This window comes from Dendrobium catenatum, unplaced genomic scaffold (assembly GCF_001605985.2).
Source record: "Dendrobium catenatum unplaced genomic scaffold, ASM160598v2 fragScaff_scaffold_490, whole genome shotgun sequence".
NCBI lineage: Eukaryota > Viridiplantae > Streptophyta > Magnoliopsida > Asparagales > Orchidaceae > Dendrobium > Dendrobium catenatum.
Window position 1 is genome coordinate 818914 of NW_021318952.1, and position 22978 is coordinate 841891.

Sequence of the window (22978 nt, forward strand, 5' to 3'; positions counted from 1 at the left end):
ATATTTCTCGTTATTATCGAGCAAAATCCACCAATACCGAGCAATACATAGCAATACGCGAATAAAAACCATCCTGGCTCCATTCCGGGTTGGGGTTGTCGGGTCGCGCGGTAAATACTGATAACATGTGGTAATATTTTACTGGGGTCCGAATGTAGAGCTAGGTTAGAAGTGCTGTACATGCATTTTGGGCGTTTCCGGGTCCGACTCTTAACCAGCCGTTGGATTAGAAATTCGAACGGTAGATGACCGCAATACGAATACTTCAAATTCGTATTTATTATTTATTAACATGTACAAGTAATGATAATTACTAATAATTTGTCGCTTTTCTCAGAAATCTAAATCTATAGCCCGTCCTAATATTTGCTTCCCCGCCACTTCGACGATCGTGTCGCCGGTGAAATCTATTGCTTCGTTCTCGATCGTCTTCTTACCAGCTTCCAAGTCTTCCACTCATCTATTTTTCTCTCTCTCGAATTGGCTGGTAGAAGAAGAGAAGAACTGAAGTGCGATGGAGTTTGCTCTCGTTCACTGTCGTCTTCATGGCAATATTAGCCAATTCCTTTCACCCCCGTTCAGGTCCCCGTTCTACGATGATAGGCGCCGCTATAGTTCTCTCAAGGTCGTTCATCCCTTCTTCTTTTTCGGTTAGGGTTTCTTCTCATCGTTGCTTTTGACTGGTCAGTAGTGCACATTTGGTCAAATCTGATTCGTCATTCACGTTCATAGGCTATTTTCATTTGTTAGGGTAGGGTGTCGGTGTAAGCGATGCTTTCATTTATGGTTAGTTATTTTTGACGGAGTTTATGTGAGATTTTAAGCCCAAGGGCCTGTTTGGCATCCCCTTTCAGGCATGATTTAAGCAAGTTTTTCCTTAAATTCTGAAGGATTTGTTAAATCCCACTATTTAATGGTTTAATGGAAACAATAAATTCTACCTTTATCAGGATTTAACAAGATTTAACACTATTGTTGACAAACGATTTTCGGTGCTTGAGGTGGGTTTTGATAGTGATTATTTGTATTAGGTGTGAGCGAAGGTAGGGGAACCCAGTGAAAGTGATTTACTGTTTGGAGGGCTTTGGGAAGGTGGAAATCCAAAGACCTATAAAGGGATAGCGTGCTTTGAGCTTAAAAGGGGTTAGGTGAGCAGATATAATGGATGTACGTATTCTATGGATAGTTTAGGATGTTAAAAAAAGGTTGCAAGGGTTGTTAGGGGTTATATATAAAAATTTTGAAGTGAAAGAAGGACATATTGGTTGCATTATGACTTATTTTGTCTAACTTGAACAATTTGGGGAGATCAAGGGAAGAAAGTATTGGAACTTAGAAAGAAGTTCAAGAACACTTGAGGTAGATTAGAAACAAACATCACAAGAAATAAAAGCAAAATAATAAAGATAAACCTCACCAAAGAGGGGTTGTTCTAAATGATCTTACCAAAAATAAATAAAAAACCACCAAACTTTTCTAAGGATAAAGAATATTTCTCTTATTTGGTTATTATTTCACTTAAATGTCATGTTCTTGTATATTACATGATATATATACGCATTACACATTTGTAGAAGATAACAAATAAAATGAGCATTCAAATTGTAACAGATTCACTTTGGAACTTACTTTTGACTTCAAAACTTTACTTTGAAATTCAAAGATATATAATTCCATATAGTGGAGTTGTTGTAAGATGGACAACCCTCTAGAATTCTTAAAAAATAACTGAACATGCTTATTTTGACTTAAACTTTGATGAGTTGGCAAAGGTGATGTGACATGTGGACCTCGCTTGGACTAAAGTACTAGTTCACAATATTTCTTTTTTCAATTATGGGATTCTTACATTATAAATAATACTCTTCTTGAACTGAAATGAAAAGCAACCTAGTGAAAATAATAAAATATGATAAAGTGTAAGAGAGATAATGTCATCTAATAGTCATATCCTACATCAATTCTCTTCAAGTTCAGGAATTCTACCCTGTATAATTAAATTGGTGGTGTTGAAAAGAATTGAAAATGTAAATGGATTAGTAATCATAATGTAGTAGGAGGAAATATGCGAACACTAAGGTGCAAATAAAATGCACTATAGGAAAGTTAGTTGCAGCGAATTTGCGATAGATTTTATGGCGAAATATTGTTTGTCGAAAATGTCAACGGATTTGCGATGAAAATTTTAGTCGAAATTTTTGGATGGACTCTGCGGGGGATTTACAGCGAAAATTTCTGCCGCAAATCCAACGCAACTCCACCATAAATTCTTCGCAAACTAACATATCTAATTGATTGGTTGTGCATCTGTTTCATTTGCTCGTTCTGTTCTTCAACTTAGCTCTTCCGCCCTTTCTTCCTTTTAGACTTCGGCTTCGACTTTGCTCTTTGACTTTATCTCTACCGTCGCTTGGTTTATAGGGTTGCATCTCCACTTCTCCGGCTGTTCGTTGCTATTCGACTTGCATGAGAGGTTGTTTTGAATGAGTCGCTAAATAACTTTTGTCTCCTTCGACAACGTTCCTTCCTGTCGCATCTGAAGTCACACCTCCTCGCCATTCTTCAGTTGGATCAGAAGGAACAAGGACAACAGGAGCTTGGTTGTTGCGAAGGTATCGATCTTTATTCCTTTTGTGCACTTCTTCGTCCAAATCCCGTAAATCCACTGAACTCCTGGATTAAGTAAATCTGGGATTTACGACAAAAAAGAGGGAAACAGATGATTTAATTTGTTGTGAGAATGACATACATGAATTGTATGATTCTTTGGCATATATTAATTGTGTGCTTCTTTATTCTCAACACCCTAATATGATACATAAACCAATCAACATAACTTCATATTCTAAAGAATTTAGGGCAATTTCATAGAATCAGGACATATAGAGCACAATTTGGTCAAATTGGATAAACTAATATAATGGTTTTGAGAATAGTTATGTAGTTCTGATCAAACGGGTGATCATATACATTAATTCTACTAACATTATTCTCACTATGTCTCTTATTAAAACAAAATATTAAAAAATCATCTTATTAGTATAAAAAATCATATTTGTCTCCTACATGGCGGCCAATAATCATCTTATTAATATAAATTTATTTAAAAAGTTGAATAATTGATATAAGGTGCTATTTTTTTGTTTATGCTATAGATTTTCAGCGGAAATTTTGCCACAAACAACGATACAATGCATCTTTATCGCTAATTGTGGCAGATTTGCGGCAGAAATATCTGGCGCAATTAACAATGTAAATTGCGGCGGGCATTATGGGGGGGGGGGCACGTGCCCCCCCTAAAAAAAAATCATGCATATGGTACAACCCCTTATGAGCTTTCATTTTATTTTTTACAGGCTTTTTCCATTTCAAGTCTTCAATCCACCTTCTAACTGGAACAAACAATGCTTCAACTGTTAAAAAAAAATCATCCATTATGGTAAAACCCTTTGTCAACTTTTATTTTATTTTTAACAGGCTTTTTCCATTTCAAGTCTTCAATCCACCTTCTACTCGGATCATGGCTTCAGTTGTAGAGAGAGAAAGACTAATGGGGTAAAATTTTGAAAGAGAGAGGGAGGAATGACTTTCCTGTGGATGGATTGACAGAATGATGAAAATTTTTGTGGCTTAACAGAGCAACAAGTTCCCCAACGAGCAGTGGGATTATGGCTTCCATCTTGCCATTCGTCATATTTATATTTACTCCTCTGAATTTCAATTTCTCCAACTAGATTTACTTGAGTAATATGGTTCTATTTATATATATTTTTTAAGTTCACCAACGAGGAAATTTGCTCTAATTTTTGTAATTCTTTCTTTTAAAGTTATTTACTAATCCAGACAAGCCATCAAAATTTTTTTCTGGACACATGAAAAACATCAATGGTTCATTTTTCCCTTTGCTCCTCTCTCGCGACTCACTACTTCGAGCACGGTTTTTGTTTTACCTTTCGCTCCTCTCTCGCCCCCAAACAAAGACCGCCCTTGGCAAATGTTTATTCTAACATTCCAAATGAGACGAAAAACATAATTGTTTTAAATTAGTCCCCCTTGAATAATATTTTTGGCTCTGCCACTGGCAGGCATAGCCTCCGTGATGCTGTCGCAAATTGCGGCGGTATTCTTGTCGCAAATCCTTCGTAATTTCGCTGTTATTTGCGACGAAATTTGTGGCGGGCGACGAAATTTGTAGCGGCCTACTATAACGAACACATAATTTTTTTGAGTTTAAATCCTTCGTAAATTTGTCGCAAAATATATTTGTGACTAATTATGTCCGACGCAAATATATTTCCGACATGATTTTTGCGTCGGAATATATTCTGCTGCAAATTTGCTGCAAAGCATATTTAGCGGCGGATTTTGCTTGTTTTGCTGTGGATTTGTCCGTCGGAAAATACTTACTTTTCTGTAGTGATTAAAACAATGATTTAACATAAGTTAAGATAACCATTTCCACTTAACAAGCAGAAAGAAAAAAATTATAATGTAATCAACAATTCTAGAAGGGTTTATCTAAGTAACCAAACCAAGGATATGCAAAAGTGTCCATCAAGCCCTTAACTTCGTGAAGAGTTAAGAAATAATAGTTCAATATCTTTCATTGCAATTTTTTTTATCACATAAAAACAGTTAAATTATAATAAATTCACGTTGAAACTTGCTTCTAATTTTGTAACTCAATCTTTGAAATTCAAAAGATATTTAATTACATTCAATGGAGTTATTTTAAGATAGACAATCCTCCAAATGTCTCAAAAGATGATTATGCTTATTTTTTGACTTTGATGACTTACAAAGTGAGGTGGCAAAGGTGACATAGCATTATAGACCCTCCTTAGACTAAAACTTAGCTCAAATTATATATAATTTTTTTTAAAATTTTTTTGACATTTTGATATCATAAAAAATATTCTCCTTGAATTCTGATAAAAATAAAAATAATAAAATACAATAAAATATAAGTGAATCAATGTCTACTAGCGGTCATGGATCTAGTGATTGGTATAAGCTGAACTTATCCTCTGTTAGAGGTAGAGGACTCTAAAATCTAGAATTGCCTAGCATTATGTGATTGCCTAACTTGCTCTCCCAAAATTGCTTATTGAATTACATGTCCTACATCAAACAATTTATCTTTATTTTTTGGCATTAGGCAAGGACGACATTGCAGGATGAGCTATAGATAAATTAGTCTAGTATGGAGGCGTCACATTGATTTTTGTAGCTGATGATGTACATATGTATAGTTAAGCCTTTGGAAGAGTTTTTGACCAAGTTTCCCCATCGAGTGCTGCCTATCGGTTGTCACCAAATGAGTAGACCTATTGAGTACTGCGTGTTGAGTAATATTAATCGGTTGTTTGTTTAGTGTACCTGCTAAGTATTATAATTGGATGAACTATGGCTAGTTGGTTATCTCTCGAGTAATTGTTGAGTAATGTGAGCTGAATTTTGCTAGTTAGTTGTTGTGTGCTATCCTATTAATGATCCTACAAGTCATCTAGGTCAACTTGTCTATTTGAATTGATCGGTTGACAATATTTTTCAACATTTTTGTCTTTACATGATGAATCCATACAACCTAATAAGGACTATGATTTTGAGCGTCTTTATATTTAAATGCCTTATAAGATGATTTTGGACAACATAATAAGGATGATTTATAGGTTTAAGATTATTCAATCTAATTTAGCTACCTTGACATGGGTGATTTAATTCCCGGTTCAACCAATATATCTAATCTTGACTTGATTTACTAGGCTCAGGTGAATATTGGGGTGCACAAAAGAATATATCAAATGTCAAATGGTAAAAGTCGCTATTTAAATGTTTATTGCTTGTGATGTTAAGCATTTGAGCGAGTTGCCTTTGTAAAAGAATGTTGTAGCTCAAATACTTAACACCTTGACAAAGTAAATTCATTATTAAAAAAATACAAACTTTCAGGTTTATCCTGTCATATCATAGCTTTTAAAGTCAATCATTGAACCTGATTCTCTCAGCATCAGGTTCAAGTACCAAAATAAAATCATTCAAATATCCTGATGATGATCATGTTGACTGAATATATCAACTGAGGTGGGGGATTATATCTTTCAAAATGCCCCTAAATTCGAAGACTAGTTATTGTGGGGCTCGAATCCAAGTAGTCCACGATAGAGCTATTTTGGTTCTTTTTTGAGGAGTTGAGGGACCAAAAATGTCATTTAATATAACAACAACAACAACAACAACATCAAGCCTTTATCCCACTACGTGGGGTCGGCTACATGAATCCTTTTTCTCCATTGTGTCCTATTAAAAGCCAAATTCTCGTTTAAATCTAATAAAGAAAGGTCATTCCTAATATTTTCCAACCAAATCCTAATATTAAAAATGTCATTTAATATAGTTGAGAACTATTTGATCTTTCATAAAGAGTCAATTGACCATTTTGATTCTTAAAAATATAGCATCTAAAAAAATGTTACAAAATACTATACTATCAATAAGTGAAATTCATCCCATTACAAATTTAAAGCAAAAATTCATCCATCTTCCATCTTTATTCATCGAAGGAGATAAATTTAATACTAATCTCAACTCACAAAGTGTAAATGTCTTATCGAGTATAGCACTTCAATTCATTCTCAAATGATATTTTGCTAGGAAGGGTATAATACGTATCATTTAACCGATGATTTGCCGTCAAATAACACCATATGTAAATCATTATGATCGGGGTCCTCTAACTGAATGATTTCGTTATAAAATGACACAATTAAATTATAGTCACAATTAGAGCTCGCAAGTTCTCCAATGATTAAATTTTTTTAGTAATGAATCTTAAGGTGCACTTGATGTGATATGAAGCCTTTTGTTAGCTATAATTAACTTAAATATATCATTTTAGACGAACATTCATCCCAGGTCTATAAGTTTCTATGGATGAAGCAATCCATACTGCCAACTAGAATCCTTCCGTCAGGTTGGGTTGCTTACTCTAACTAAGTAGACCATAGTACATGACAACCTAAGCTGACAAAATAGTAAGATCTTAATTGTGATCGTCATCATCCACATTAATTTAAAGGAGTAAATTTTCGACTCTACAGTAAATTTACATCTATTATACATTAAGCATTTATCTTTTCAACTCTACCTAAACCTTATCAAGAAGTATAATTAACCGTTGGGGATCACACCTCCATTAAATGTTGGGCTTTTATTGCTGGTTTTGGATCATGGTTTGCAACCTCCAATGGAAGGCCCTTGCTTGGCTTTGGGGCGGATGTGCGAGGCCTCTTTCCTGAGCCCGAATCTTTGGTTCTTTTTATCTTCTACTGTTGTATTTTGATTTACTATTTGTTATGTAGTTTGATTTTTGGTTCATTATGTTCCTCATAACTCCTTTACTGTTGCTCTTGGGAGCATTAGTGAGCTTTGTCTTTTATGTACTTGTATCCTTTTCTTGTTTAACATATAAGCCCTTTTGGAATTTTATTAAAAAAAAAAAAAATCGTAGGGGATCGCACCTATGGGAAACCTAAAACCAAATAATAAAATCCTCGTAAAGTGAGTGAAATCTCTGGGTGGTATTTTATTATAAATATAATTTACCTTCTAGAACACCCTAAAATCTCAGAGTCCAGGGCTTGAATTTTCGGAGCTCTCAAAGTTTATATATATTTTATATATTTACATATAGGTATGTACATATAAACTCGATTTATAACTTTGATTTTTTTTATTAATAGGTTTGGCTGAATTAGCTTGAAAATCAACTCAAACTCAATCATTTATGACTTTACTTTAACTTGGTTTGAACTAAAATCAAAATTTTCAATTTTGCATGGAGGTTAGCTAGCTCAAACTTGACTTGATATGACATGTTATTGTATACAGAAAAATCTTTAAAATAATGTTTGTTACTAAATTTTTTAGACAAAAACTAAAAATAAAAACTTAAGAAATGATGCCAATCATTTGGTAACCCAACGACTGGCTCTAATACGACAAATCTAGCCGGCAAAGGGTGTCAGGCCCCAGCTAGGTCAACAACTGGTGGAATGGGTTGTGGCCATGGGTAACCCTTCCCATGACTAGCAGAGAATGGGCGAACTCACGCAATTAAGCTGGCTGTGTGTTCAAGTTGGTCGGATTAAAGTCAGGTCGGGTTAACTTAGATTATGAGAAATGAAATTTTATTTTTTAAGCAAAATTTTCACTATTTTTAAATTAAATTACTCCTTAGATTTTGATGAATTGGTTATTAAATTTATTTGCAGATGAATATATTTAATATTTTGGAATCATTTAATAAAATATAATTTGTTAATATAATTTATTAATTTAATTTATTAATGGGCAAGTCTTTTAAACGACTTGCCCCTTCTTGTATATTAATTTAATTTATTAAAAACGACTTGCCCTTCTTGTATATTAATTTAATTTATTAATTTTACTATAATATAATTTACTAATTTACTTTATTAATTTTACTATAATATAATTTTCTAATTTAATTTATTAATTTTTCTAAAATATAATTTGCTAATTTAATTTATTAATAGTTAAGTCGTTTCCTTTTTAAATGATTTTCTCCCTTCTAATTTATTAATTGAACTATAATATAGTACCGTGAATTGGAATAATTTAGTTAAAATTAAATTAAATGGAGCCACTCGCTAAGAAACGCAACTACTTACCTTGGCCAGTCATCTGAAGCGCAAATGACTTGCGCAGATGATCCCACCCCACCTGCCATCTAGCTCCTGACCCGCGATCGACCCATCCCTCCTACTCCGCGACCAGACACGTCCATCCAAGCCTATGATCCGACCCATTTGCGCCTGAATAAAAACTACCGACCAGCTATGCCCTCTATCACGTGGATTTTGCCCCATTAGAGCCAGTTGTTGGTTTACCAAACGACTAACATCATTTCTAATTTTTTATTTTTTATTTTGTTTTTGCCAAAATAATTAGTAACAAATATCATTTTAAAAACTTATCCTATTGTACACTTATTGTAGCATGTAGTTATCATTTCTCGAGTCAATCAAAATTTTCTATATTGGCATGAATGTATCCTTTTTTAATCAAAATTATGCATATTCACATGCTTAAGTGTTTTTTTTCTTTTTATTGCACGGATTTCATCAATAACTCGTTTTTTCAGTATTTTTCATAACCGATAACATCACTGTAGAAATTACTATTAGTAATGTTCAACTAACATGGATTACGGCAAATCAGACTATTTTGGGGATGACAAGATGATGTAGACAAAAGGGGGGGTCAACCCATGTCCAAAATAAATCAATTTTGACCTCCCTCGAGTCTACAAGCTCAATAAATTTTGAGCTGGAATTTAGCTCATTTATGAGCTGGTGTTTAGTTCATTTATTGAACTAAAGGTTAGCTCATTATTAGCTAGGTTTTAGTTCATTAATTGTCTTATTTATATAACTTTTATTTATAGTTTTAAAAGTTGAGTTTGTTCCTTGGGATTCCAAAATGGCTTTTGGAATCCCAATGTTGGTTGTTTTTCGTGCTTGGCTCATTGGTTCCCACGGATTGGCTCTTGGTTTCCCGTGGATGGCTCTTGGAATTCCGTGCCTTGGCTCCTTGGTTCTAGCGGCTGCTTCTTCGGTTCCTGGCTGGGCTGTTTCTTGTGAATGAATGGGGGCTCTTCCGTGGCTTTGGTGCTTCGTTTCCGGGAAGTGACTATTGGCTTTTCATATTCCATATTTAAATAAGCTTTTAAATTAATGTTGCGGCTATTTGTATTCTCCTCTCATGCCTATATATATGAGTTGTTTGTAATGTTTTAGAATATGTTATGTGATGTGATTTTTGGAAATGTAAACCTATGAGTTTCATGGAAAAGCTTGCGAGCTTTGTCCGTCTTCTTTCTCATCCCCTCCGAAAATCTTGCAAGCTCTTTCCAACCTTTCGTCTTGGCTTCTAACCTCTTTCGTCTTTCCGCAAGTGCCACTCCACCTGTATCCCTCTTCTCTATGTGAAGCAATTTTAGGGTGTCTTGTTTGAGTCAAAGTTTATAAGTCTTTCATTTTTATAATATTAAAGTTTGTTTTAAGCATTTTATGTCTTTATTTTGTATCTAGAAAGGTTGTTCTTTTTGTGATAAAAAAATATAGGGTCCCCTATATTTTTTGTTGGCGTCACAAGATATACCATAGACATATGGATTTACATTTATATGCTTCATGTTTTTTATTATTGTAAATGAGAATATGTTATGTTCTTTCTTTTGTTGCAGATTCAGAATAATCTTCATTTCATGTCTTCCACGGTTTTGATGGAACCAAGTGCAAGATGTCAAGTCAGTAGATCAAGCACTTTTCAGTATGTATTTATGCATTGGATGCAACATACGCTCATCTTATACAAACAGCTTTAACTTTTTTTTTGCAGTGCCATTTGCCTTCAATATAGTTGTTAAAGTTGATATTTACGTCTCTCATCTGGCCTTTTTGCGTTCAAATACCTTTGCCAAACTGAAGTAGTCTGTAAATAGTCAATGCCGTTGGAAAAAAAATAAAAAAAATGCTTGTATGTATTTTTTTTTTGTATGTATTTTTTTTTTTTGCACTCATCTCTCATAAAAATGTGTTCTTTTTAGTCCTGCCCTCATTCTCTCCCATTTTTGATACTAATATGGGGATCATAACCAGCAGGTGATCAATAAATAGTCGATAATTTTGACCTTTCTTTATTAGATTTAAATAAGAATTTAATTTTTAACAGGGCACAATGAAGAAAAAGGATTCATAGCCGACCCAACATAGTGGGATAAAGACTTGTTGTTGTTGTTGTTGTAGAGTGCCAACAATCTTGATGCGGTTGTTTCCCTAATCTATTGTCGCTAATTCATTATTGTCTTGGGAACCGTAGCAAAGCCAAATCAAGGATTTTCCTAACACCTCCATTTTTTGCAATGTCCTGTAGCTAGCTACTCGCTAGAAACTACTATTGGCGTCTCTTGCTGCTGCAATGTTGCTGGAATAGTCATTGTTGTGCTGTGCTGCTTGTTATATTATCGTTCTCTTTGTTGAAGTGCAGCTGGGTTCCTCTGTTACCGGTGGTTGTGGTTGCTTTGTTTCCACCATGGTACTCAACTTGCTGGTCTCTTGGTGAGAAAACAGAGGACAACTTGCTGTGAACAACAAAAGAAACTCCAAAAGCATTCTCAAAACATTTTCGGAGTCTTGTTAGTCTCTTATTATGTGGTTACGTAGCAATGTTTAAAGCTTTGCTACTGATCAAGTTGATATTAGAGAACCAATTATACCTACGTGCATGATAGGAGTGAAAAAAAGGCTACCAAAAAAAAAATAATAAGGGAGGGTCACTTGTCTTGGAGATGCATTGGAAGTCAAGAAAGAGATTAAAAAAAAAGCAGAAGAAAGACGAGCCATAGTGAACAACAATTCCACTACGAATCTACAAGTGGCTAGACTAGCAAAGCTAATGACCACAATGACTAGTGACTAAGTTTTAATTGACCTTCTTTCCATGCCAGATACAAATATAAATAGAGAGGTTGAAGATGAGGACATGACTACTATTCATGAAAGAAGGTTGTAGCCATTTAAAGTAGGAGCTAATGTGGAGATTTCTATATATATATGATGGGATAGTTGATGCCAAAAACGCGATGCATGGATCAATCAGTTGGATGCCAACTTCACTTTGTATGGGTATGATACCCCCATGACAAGCTTGTCTCCATCTTACTGAAACTAAGTGTTAGGAAATGGATGCTGAAATCTACTTCCCCTTGGTTGAAATTAAATTATAGCAATCCAAATATAATCTCCAAGACGAATTTAAGAGAAATAACTGAAGAAACTCTTTCTAATTGATGAAATAGGGAAGAAGATAAACAAGATATAATGGACCCTCATTTCAACGGGAAGCACTGAGGGAGAAAGGTGGGGGGAATTCGCCCGGGGGGCCCAACCTTAAGGTAGGATCCCTTGGTTTGGATATACATTAAAACTTTTTCGTCAAATATGTACATCAGTGAATACTCAACCAGGGAAAATTTAGTTTTATCTGCTGATAAAAAGCGTTGAAGTTTAGTGCATGCCTATTGATGTAAATGGTAGTGAAGCGTCCAAGTTTTTCCACTACTACCGTGAAAAAAAAATTGCAGATTGTGAGTTTCCTATGCATGATTGAACAGATGCCCTAGCCCTCTCAGTAATCAGACCAGTGCTTTGGAGCCAAAATGTTATTTCGGATTTGGTAGTGACACACCAATCTTGGTAATATGAATTGTTTTTTAGGTTTGGATCGGTCTATATAGAGTTTTCTCGGTGCACATCAACAAAAAATGTAATCTAGACGTGTTGTCAGGTCAATTAAAGGATTCAGGTTGGAAATGTTGCCCAAGTCTGTACATGAATTGAGCGCGCATATCTTTTTGGATGGATCCGTGGGATTGTGCCTAGATCTAGTTTAACTGAATTAAAAGTGCCGCTTTCTGATTTGGGTGATTCCTTTTCTTTTAGCCACTACTTTGTGGAGGAGTTCTTAAGTCTTGTTGTCTTATTTGTGCAGTACTTCTTGTGGCACAATTTTATTCGTACCCCTGCATTGCATCTTTTGTCATCAATCTGAAGCACTTTTTGATGAGTATTATTCATATGTTGCAGGGAAGCCTCTGAATTGGCAAACATAAACTGGGACAATATTGCATTTTTACCAATACCAACTGATTTTTTGTATGCTGCCAAATCTTTGGAGGATGGAATTTTTACGAAAGGTCAGTTGCAGCGATTTGGACCCATTCATATGAGCCCATGTGCTGGGGTCTTAAATTATGGGCAGGTTAGTGGTATATCATTGTGTCAATACTTTCTAGTCAGTTGCTTTCGGCTTTGTCAGTGATTTCTCACTTGTGGCTACACTTAATTCTTTTGGTCGACTGGGTACGAGCTTTATTGAACTCCAGTTGGTTAAGTTATTAAAAGAATTTATTTTTCGTAACCCCTCCTGTGAAATTCTGCTCATGTGTTGACAACCTGCTTAAATTTCTTAGCTTGGCATTCGGATTTTAAAAATTCATCCTACAAAACCAGTGCTTTTCCTCATGAGGCAGTTCTATGCATTTTGAGTTGAATGTTCATGATATGACTAACTGATATTTAGTCCCACGACATAAGTGGCGTCACTTTTTTTTTTTGGTAAGAAAGAATCGTGTAACAATATTACACTCATTTATTGTTCAGGGTTTCAATTTAAAGAACAAACAAGTTCGATGCATGATATGATTTCCAAGACTTTGAATATGTATAACTGGTGTATTGACATTACGTGCTGGAGAACCTTTCTTGTTGTTTTGTTTGAAAAGATTTTTAGTATTCTTTTAAAACGAATCACCTTAAATGGTTTGGTCCCATAATACATCGGATTTCCAATGACCATGTTCGTAGAGTAGATATATTATATATAGCTTATATTAAAAAAAAAGTAGAGATAGATCCAAATAGATTTTGGTTTGAAAGTATTAAAAATGATAATTTTTATTAGATTTATATGAGAATTTGACTTTTAATAGGATACAATGGAGAAAAAAGATTCATATAGCTGACTTATGCAGTAGGATAAAGGCTTTGTTATTGTTGTTGTTTTTACTCCAGGGAGTATTTGAAGGTATGAAAGCATATAGGAAAGCAGATGGATCTATTCTTCTCTTTCGCCCAGAGGAAAATGGTTTGAGAATGAGGATGGGTGCTGAGCGGATGTGCATGCCTGCGCCAACTGTTGAGCAGTTTGTGGATGCCGTAAAACAAACTGTTCTGGCTAACAAGCGTTGGGTATTGTCCAGTTCATGGTTCTAGAAATAACATGAAGGTAACCAATGTCTTTCCCGTATTAAATCTATTTTGCTTAAATGCAGATTCCCCCTCCTGGTAAAGGATCATTGTACATTAGACCTATGCTCCTGGGTACTGGATCTGTCCTTGGTCTAGCACCAGCTTCGGAATACACCTTTCTTATTTTTGTATCACCCGTTGGCAATTATTTCAAGGTTTGCCTAAGAACTATTTAAGTTATTTCATGCAGTTCTTGCATTCCATAACAAGAGATTATAATTTCTTTTTTTATTACTTATTTTATCGCTCACATGTTACCTTTTTTATAAGAAAAATAAAAAAGCTCATTACAATAGCAATCCCCATACTTTTGATAAATTGGAATTTTGTGTAGAATGATGATTGGTCAATATTTTCATCTATGTTGCACCGATACACCTATTTATAAAGGCGCGCTGTATCCGATACACCGATACAAGGATATGCCTCCGATACATGTCAAATACGTCAAAGCCGTATCCAATTAAAATACTATTTAATTTCAAAAGGACAAATGTATCTGATACGCGTGTCCGTTGAAAAACAAAAAGAAATCTGAAAAAAGACACATCGTATTTACTTCCGCTACTGCGAGCAAGGTTCTCTCATTTCCGAGATGGATTTGAGTCTCTTGATGATATGGGAATATTAGAAATTACTAATCTTTCACTTGATGAGCCTAAATTAGAAGCTATGATATTTATTGAAAATGATATAGAAGTTCAAAGACAAACCACTGAAGAAGCTAATCATATCATTCCTTCTAATGAATAGTTGAAATTTCATGTGCTAGACAATTTATATTTATGCTTTTGTTGTTATACTAGACATTTAATGCTTACTTATATTTTGATATTATAAGCTACAAGGCTACAAATGATGTTGTTGTCATTTTTGTTTTGTAATTTCAAATTGTATGCTTTGATTGCTTTCTTAATTTTTGTGTATGATTTATAAATTATAATGCCGTGTCCGCACCGTACCCGTATCCTGTATTTTTAAGAATTGACATGTATCGTGTCGTAACCGTGTCGACGTATCTGTATCAGTGAAACATAGACTTTCATTTTCTTGGTTATTCAGCTTGGTTTTTTACAACCATGCATTTGATTATGAACAACAATTTTAAATAGGTGAGAAGATCATCTCACCTATTCAAAATTGTTGTTCCTTGTTTATTCTCTTTAGTTTAACTACTAATTGATTAAAACCAGTTATGCTCTTTGACATAATGAAATAAATCATCAGAAGTCACTGATTGCTTTGTATCTTCAAAACATCAGGAGGGTTTAGCGCCACTAGATCTGATAATTGAAACAGAAATTCATCGTGCTATTCCTGGTGGCACTGGTGGTGTAAAGGCAATTGGAAACTATTCTCCGGTAATCACCTGTTAGAAACCACTTAATCGTACATTACCGATTGCTGTAAGTTTTTTATTGTTTCCCCCCCCCCCCCCCTCCCCCCCCCCCCTTAAATATCCTTATTTTATTTATTTTTGGTATGTTTCAATTTGTATCAGTGCAAGCTGTTGCTTTATTAACGTGGTCAAATTTATACGAATATACTTGAAATGTTTGTCGCTAGAGCAGTTACATCTTTCTATTTAGTTTTATAGGAACTAACATGATACTGAAACTAGCTGATACTATGCATTCTGTTTTGTGCATTAAGGAACAATCTTAATCCACTTTTGTAGACTTATGTATCTTATATAAAGCTGCTACTATGCCCACTACATTACATGGATCTAACTAACTAAGTGTTGAGAGTGATAAATGAGTCACTAGTAGCCAAATTGAATGTAAATGAAATAAAAACATTAACATGTGGTTAAATCTGAGTGATGGCTTGAAAACTGAAATTTTTTTGAATGATAGTAAGAGTAGAAGACAATATAATAAAAATTAAATTTAAGTGATTTGAAAATCTATATAAAATTATAGAAGATGAAATAATGAGGGTAGATAAATTTAATGTGAAAGGATTAGTAAGAAAAACGAGCATGACTAGAAGTTGGTCATAAAGATTTGTGCCAAAAAAAAAAAGCTGATACCTCATGCAACACTCCACATGAATTCATGGAGAATCTGAATTTTTAATGTCAGCGAAATTGTTGGGATAAGGCATATGATGATGGTGCTTTAAGCGGCCCATATTTGTGTGTTGTGCTTGTATTTTTTGTTCGACCAGAAAAAAATAGCAAATTCAAGAGGGCCCTGCCTTGTGAGGAAGGGTTTGTGGTAAATATAATGTTTTTGCCGAACAAGAAGGTTAAAATGTCAGAAGAGTAGAATATCTCTTCGGGGTAATCATTATTCTAGTAAATTTATCAGATTTTCCCTGCTTTTCAGATTCATGAGGTTGTTTCACAATTCACTTAATTGGCCAAGGTTGTGTATATTTTAAATCGAAGTATTACATTGTTTTTATTGTACCCTTCTTTCAATACAGATGGAGCTGAACATCTCTTGTTCTCCTTGTAGTATAAATTGGATTTTTGTTGTTCTTGTGAAAAACTCCAACCAATTTAGTCTGTCTAATGCTGCTTGAAATTATGCATATTTATTTTTCAGGTTTTGAAGGCACAATCAATAGCCAAGGACAAAGGATATTCTGATATTTTGTACCTTGACTCGGCTCACAAGAAATACGTCGAGGAAGTTTCATCCTGTAATATTTTTGTTGTTAAGGTACAGATATATATTTGTCATGTCAACTCCTCCCACCTCCATCTTATTTTTTAAAAGTATTCAAGCTAAATGGCTGGCCTCATTGGGTGATTAGATGATTAAGTATTGTTTTTATAAGCTGCATTTGATATTATCCATCCGGCTTCCCCATCAGTTTTATTTTTTTGGTTTTTGGGCTTTCTCTTATTCTTCCTCTGGCTATGTTTATGATATATTTTTAGCTTCGGTCTACTTTAAATGTACTTCAGTTTTTCCTGCTCTAGATCCATAATTTTTCCTTTAAATTATTTTTGTGCTTACTTTGCACATTTCTAACTGACTATTTCATTATTCTAGCATAACATTATATCAACTCCAACTGTAAGTGGAACAATATTGCCCGGGATTACAAGGAAAAGTATTATCGAGATTGCTCGAAGGCAAGGTTTTCAGGTATTGAATTTATCAAATTGCTTCTTACTCCGTGGTCCTCTAACATATTATTTCAGCCATTACAGTTGGATTTGACTCGCAGCTGAAATTATGCTTTCTAAACTCAAAATCTTCACATTCAAGTTATCCTAATATTATAAACATATTGGTGGGTAATCCTAGAGCTGATGTAAGGTTGCCTTTGCTGGGATTTGAAATTTGCATGTTCAAATCATGGAAACGATGCTTTTGAACGCAGATTTGTAGTCTTGTATTTCAATCCTTGCTTAGATTAAGTACTCAATCCATCTTCAGAATCTACATTGGTAGGAGCTTAGCTTTGTATAAAGCCTTTGTGGCAGTAGTCGTACATCATAGTCATGGCTCTATGTGATCTTGCTTTGATGCTTCTATGGCATGACCAAGTGGTGCGTACAGGCCAATGCACTCCTTACACCCTACTATTTACATTTCAGATATTTCAAATTAAATATGATAATTTTTTTTTTAAATTGCCTCAACTGTTTTTCCAAGCCCAATAATTTTGGCAAGGCTCTCTTGCCCATAAAGGATGATGCTTCTGAGTTTTGACGTTTATAAATTTTCTGAATTACAGCCTGCAGTGTGCTTGAGTTTAGTCTTACGGTTTTGTTTTCCTTTTAAGGTTCCTTTTACCATTGTAAAATTCTATTAAATTGGCTTATTTTTTATGTTTTGAATCTTATTCTTCTTAATGAATAATGAAGAAATAATTGTGAAGGTTGAGGAACGGCTTATTTCCGTAGAAGAATTGCTTGTTGCAGACGAAGTTTTCTGTACGGGAACAGCTGTAGTTGTATCACCTGTGGGAAGCATAACATACCTTGAAAAAAGGTAAATTATTAATTTTATCTTTTTTTTTTGGCGCCATTAAAACAAATTTTAGTCTTGCCATCTTACTTTTTTTTTTAATACTTTTATTTCAAGTTATTACAGAAGATAGAGAAAATGATCAAAATAATACATCAACTCTTTAAAATAGGACTATTTTGGTCCTGTTGAAAAATAACCAAAAATTGAGATGGCCCACGGGTATATCAGAGAAAAAAAAAAAAATAAATATACTATATATATATATATAATTATTATTATAATACATCTATTATTATATATTTATATATATTATATATTATATATATACGGCATTCGAAAAAATTTAGTTCTTCGAACCTCAGACGGAGCGTTTGAACATGAACGCAGCATACCAAACCCTTCTTAATATAGTTACCTTCACAGCGGGCGAAGGCCACTGTCGCTGCGTCTGATCCAACAAGAAGAACGCGAACTTTCCCGACTTCTGATACGACTGAATCAATATGTCGAAACGGGTGATGAAGGCTTTACGACTCGTTCAAAACCTTTCCCACACGAAGCCGCTGATCCAAGAGCACGAGAGATGGAAGGAAAAGAGGAGCAATCATCTAATTAATTTAGGAATTTATTTTAATTAATTTAATTTAAATTTAAATAATTTTAAAGATTAATTAGAGAATAAATAATGTAAATAATAATTAAATAATTAATTAGATAATTAATATTCTAAATAATAATTAGATCATTATTCAAAATAAGAATAGTTGTTATGTAATTATTTAATTTATTAATATTTATAATAGTAATTAGGTAATTAAGCTAGTTAATTGATAGGAAACATTTGAAGATTTCAAGTAAATCCTATTAATTTTGGAAAAAAACAGCTAGAAATTCTTCCAAACTCCAATGAAAATTAGAAAAACATTAATTTTACTGCAAAAATTAAATAGAATGGAAGAAAATAACAAGATACAATTGATCCTCTATTCGAGAGGAGGATCTATCTCTCCCAAATTTCTAGACGCCGCTAGAGCCCAAAAGAAACCTAAGAGTTCTAAAATTTTAGCCAAATTCAAGATACCCTAACCCTAGGAAAACAAACTATTTAATGCATACAATTCAAAAGAAATTCTCTAAACAACTCCTACTTTGAAATTTCCCTCCTAACTCCCTCAAAAATCCTTCCTAAATAGCTTCCTTAGACCCGGCGGCTTGAGCAACACGTATGGGAGAGGCGGAACATCCGCCTCTATTCCGCTTGGGCCACGTGAGCTGGTCCATAAGGGACCGGCTAGATCGGTCTAACAATACTCTCCTCCCAAACTGTCACATTGTCCTCAAGGTGGAACGAAAGAAACTGCTGTTAAACACTTGATCAATAACACTGGACTGAAAATTTGACTGATACTGAGTTGAATGATCTCTGCTTCCAGCATCTCCCTAATCAATCTTTCGATCTCATCCTTCTGGATTTAGGGATGACGATATGGATGAACAGATAGAGGTGAAACTACTTCCTTCAAGATGATAGCATCCTCGTGTTCCCGCGGAGGAGGCAATCACTAAGGCGGCTGAAAAGCCTCACTTAACTGCTAAATCAATGGTTCTACTGAAAGAGGAATGTCGCCGCCCTCCTCCAATCTGATCCCCTCCAGCCTATGTAATTCCATAAGATAACCTTTCCCCACGTCTTGTATGCTCCTCATCTTGGTTTTAAGTAATATCATGGCTTTGATGAGCCCTGCATCTCCCTTTATCACTACTCTCTCCCCCTCCACCACCATCTTTATCTTAATGCCCCCCAGTTGACATTGGTGTCTCCCAAGATTTGCAGCCACTTCATCCTCAGGATGACATCAGTGCTCTCTAGCTCCAATGGGACAAAATTCTCCCTCATCTGAACCCCCTATATAGTCAACATTATCCCTCTATAAATTCCCTGACCCATCTCTACCTTACCTGCATAGTCTTGTATCCACCAATTTCACCCCAAATTGGTTCACAACCTGGTTGGAGATGAAATTGTGGGTAGCCCTACTGTCAATCAACACCACCACCTCCAGTATGCTATTTTACCCTTCACCTTCATGGTATGATTCAAAGTGAATACTACCACTGAATTCAGAGAGACATCCATCATGTCCAGATGCAACTTGTCGTCCATATCTCTCTCTCCCATACTCTCACCTCCCATAGTTTCCTCGTCATCATAGACGGTGAGAACCTGAAGAATTTGATCACTACACTTATGCCATGGAGTATATTTCTCATCACATCTGAAATATAGTCCATTCGCCCTCTTCTTTTGCATCTCCCTCTCCATCAATCTTTTGAAGTTCCCCCCACTTCCTCCTCTTGTTGGAATCTCTCTGGGAATTAATTTTATTAATGTTCTTTGATGCAGGCCCCTTGGGTGCTAGAAGGGTGGTTGTCATCATGTAAGAGCCTCCTGAACTGTTGTCTCTAGCTCCCCTCTCCTGGTACTTCTAATCCTCCACTTGTTGTGCCAGCTTCATAGCCTCTCCCAAGTCATGAGGCCTCACTGCTGCTCGAATCATTGATTTGAGCCGCTTCATAAAATTCCACTCCAAAACAGTCTCTGATAGTCGATCCAAACGTCTTGACAGGTACTCAAATTTCTCCCAATAATCTGCCACTGAACCTTCCTGCACTAGTGCAAAAAACTGCTCATAGAAGTCCTCCCCCCTGTCGGTTCGGAAATATTCTAATAAGCATTCTTTGAACTCCCTCCAACTCTTTATGAGCCTCCCATATCTCTCCACTGGTACCAAGACAACGCCTTCCCCTCCAAACATAGCCTTGTTACTGTCAAATTTTCCTCCTCCATCAGTCCATTGACAGCGAAATACCTCTCCACCTTGTAGATCTACCCATGTGCATCACTCCTTCAAAAATGGGTATCTTCAGCTTCCTCATCTTCTGATCTCCCCCATTTTCCCTTATTCCTCCATAGTTTCCCCTTTCCCAAGTGCTTGGCCCTCCCCATGTCTCCTGATCTTCCCTCCTACGTTCATACACAAACCCCTCTTCGCTTTCTCCCCTCAGCACCCTTTCTTCCATATTCTCCTTTTTTTCTTCCCCAACCAGCACCCCTTGATTCATGCCCCACATACTCATTCCTCCCTCCATACCTTTCACCTTTTTCCTCCATGATTTCCTCCTCATCTTCACTCCTACGAAACTTAAAATTTGTCGTTCTCCCCTCCAGTCCTTTCACCTCTGATGCTGCCGTTTGGATTTGATTTTTCAATTTCTTCACCATCTCATGAAGATCTGAAACCTTACCTTCCACGGATGAAACCTTGTCTTCTACAGATGAAATTTTATCTTCCACCGTTGCTTTGATTTGGCTCATCTCTTTTTCAATGCATTCCTCCACTTCATCTACCTTCTTGGCCGCCATCCGGAATTTTTTTAGGTACAAAAAATATGGATTTTGATCAAAAATAGCAAAAAATTCTTCATTCTAGCCGAAAATTACCTCTGTTTTTTCAGAAATCAGCCACAATTGGTCCCAATATTCACTCTGATACCAATTTGATAGGAAACACTTGAAGATTTCAAGTAAATTCTATCAATTTCGGAAAAAAAAAACAGCGAGAAACACTTCCAAACTCCAATGAAAACCAGAAAAAACAGTAATTTAACTGCAAGAATTAAGCAAAACGGAAGAAAATAACAAGATACAATTGATCCTCTATTCGAGAGAATGATCTATCTCTCCGAAATTTCTAGACGCCGCTAGAGCCCAAAGAAACATAAGAGATCTCAAATTTCAGCCAAATTTAAGATGCCATAACCCTAGGAAAACAAACTATTTAATGCATACAATTCAAAAGAAATTCTCTAAGCAGCCCCTATTTTAAAATTTGCTCCCAACTCCCTCAAAAATCCTACCTAAATAGCTTCCTTGAACCCAACAGCTTGAGCTACACGTACAGGAGAGGCAGAACATTCGCCTCTATTCCGCCTGGGCCGTGTGAGCCGGTCCATAAGGGGCCGGCTGGATCGGTATAACATTAATATCCCTAAGTTATTATTAGTTAAGTTAGATAATTAATATATGACTAAAATTATAACTAAATATATTATTAATTTTGTTTATTAAACAAATAATTATTTTTTTAAATTATAATTACTTGAAAATTTATTTAATAAATAATTTAATTAAAATTTACTAAAATACCTCTATTTTTAGTACCATTAAATCCAACATCCATTAGTTTGGATGTTAGGATCAAAATGGTCTAATTTTAAATAGTTGACTGATCAAATTGATCCCTTAAAATAGATAGGGATCATTTTGATCCCTCCCATAGAATTAAGGAACTATTTTGATCATTTTCTCCTTATGTTAATCTGAGTTAAAATTGCCTATTTATGCATTTAAATATCTTTATATCTTACTTTAAGCTGAACCGCACCCAACTACTTAACCAATCCATGTCAAAAAAATGAGATCAGCTTGGCTGGTTGATAAGGCCTTTGAAGTTGTTACCGAAGTCTTGTGTTTTTAACCTCATCCACTCATTGAGTTTGAATCCTCTAGATTAAACCATCATTTTCTTTTCACCAGGAAGGAAAACAAGAAAGCATCAAGCTCATACAAATATCATTAAATCTTGATTAATGAGATATCATCCTTCATTATCAGCAAATAGATACTGCTATAAGTCAACAGTATCACCAAATTAAGCCATCCTCCTCTTTTGGGCAAATATATTTTCCGATCAGCCTATAGGACCTGGAATATCTCCTTCTCTTTAACCAAAATTTCTTCATAACTGAATATGTATTTTGGGCCAATGTATATTCTGGTCAGTCTAGTACCTAGAAATCTCACATTGTATTTAATCAAAATTTCTACAGAATCAAATATGGAAATGGAGTTGGAATTGTGTCTCAACAGCTCTACTCGGCACTGACAAGCCTGCAAATGGGCTTAACAGAGGACACGATGGGTTGGACCGTCGTACTAGATTAGGCGCCCTTAAATTATTTCCACCTTAGTTTGATGAAATTACCTCTCGGTTTGGTTTTGTTTGTAAAAAATACTCCATGTCACCGTATGATTGAGAAGGACTTTGAAGGAAGAATTATATAATATAAATTCCCTTTCTGTGATCA

The 22978-nt window shown here is 35.1% G+C and overlaps 1 protein-coding gene across 2 annotated transcripts; it reads left to right on the forward strand.

Moving 5' to 3' along the window:
• Nucleotides 1–334: 334 nt before the first annotated feature.
• LOC110114244 (branched-chain-amino-acid aminotransferase 5, chloroplastic) lies at nucleotides 335–22978 on the forward strand. 2 transcript variants are annotated; one of them, XM_028694489.1, is made up of 10 exons: nucleotides 335–625; nucleotides 10271–10356; nucleotides 12672–12846; nucleotides 13659–13835; nucleotides 13919–14050; nucleotides 15158–15256; nucleotides 16451–16567; nucleotides 16904–16999; nucleotides 17739–17851; nucleotides 22428–22622. In XM_028694489.1, exons 1-10 carry the CDS (start codon nucleotides 515–517, stop codon nucleotides 22468–22470), a joined length of 1149 nt encoding a protein of 382 aa, XP_028550322.1. In that variant the 5' UTR covers nucleotides 335–514; the 3' UTR covers nucleotides 22471–22622. The 2 variants fall into 2 exon arrangements, with proteins under 2 accessions (XP_028550322.1, XP_020702718.1); XM_020847059.2 differs by lacking the exon at nucleotides 22428–22622 and adding an exon at nucleotides 22721–22978 and having other exon boundaries at nucleotides 338–625.

Excerpts from the sequence above, each read along its gene's own strand:
- LOC110114244 (XM_020847059.2), top strand. The coding sequence starts at position 515 with ATGGAGTTTGCTCTCGTTCACTGTCGTCTTCATGGCAATATTAGCCAA. Across the intron at positions 13,836-13,918 it reads TTCTGGCTAACAAGCGTTGG|ATTCCCCCTCCTGGTAAAGG; the intron begins GTATTGTCCAGT and ends GCTTAAATGCAG. Across the intron at positions 14,051-15,157 it reads CCGTTGGCAATTATTTCAAG|GAGGGTTTAGCGCCACTAGA; the intron begins GTTTGCCTAAGA and ends TCAAAACATCAG.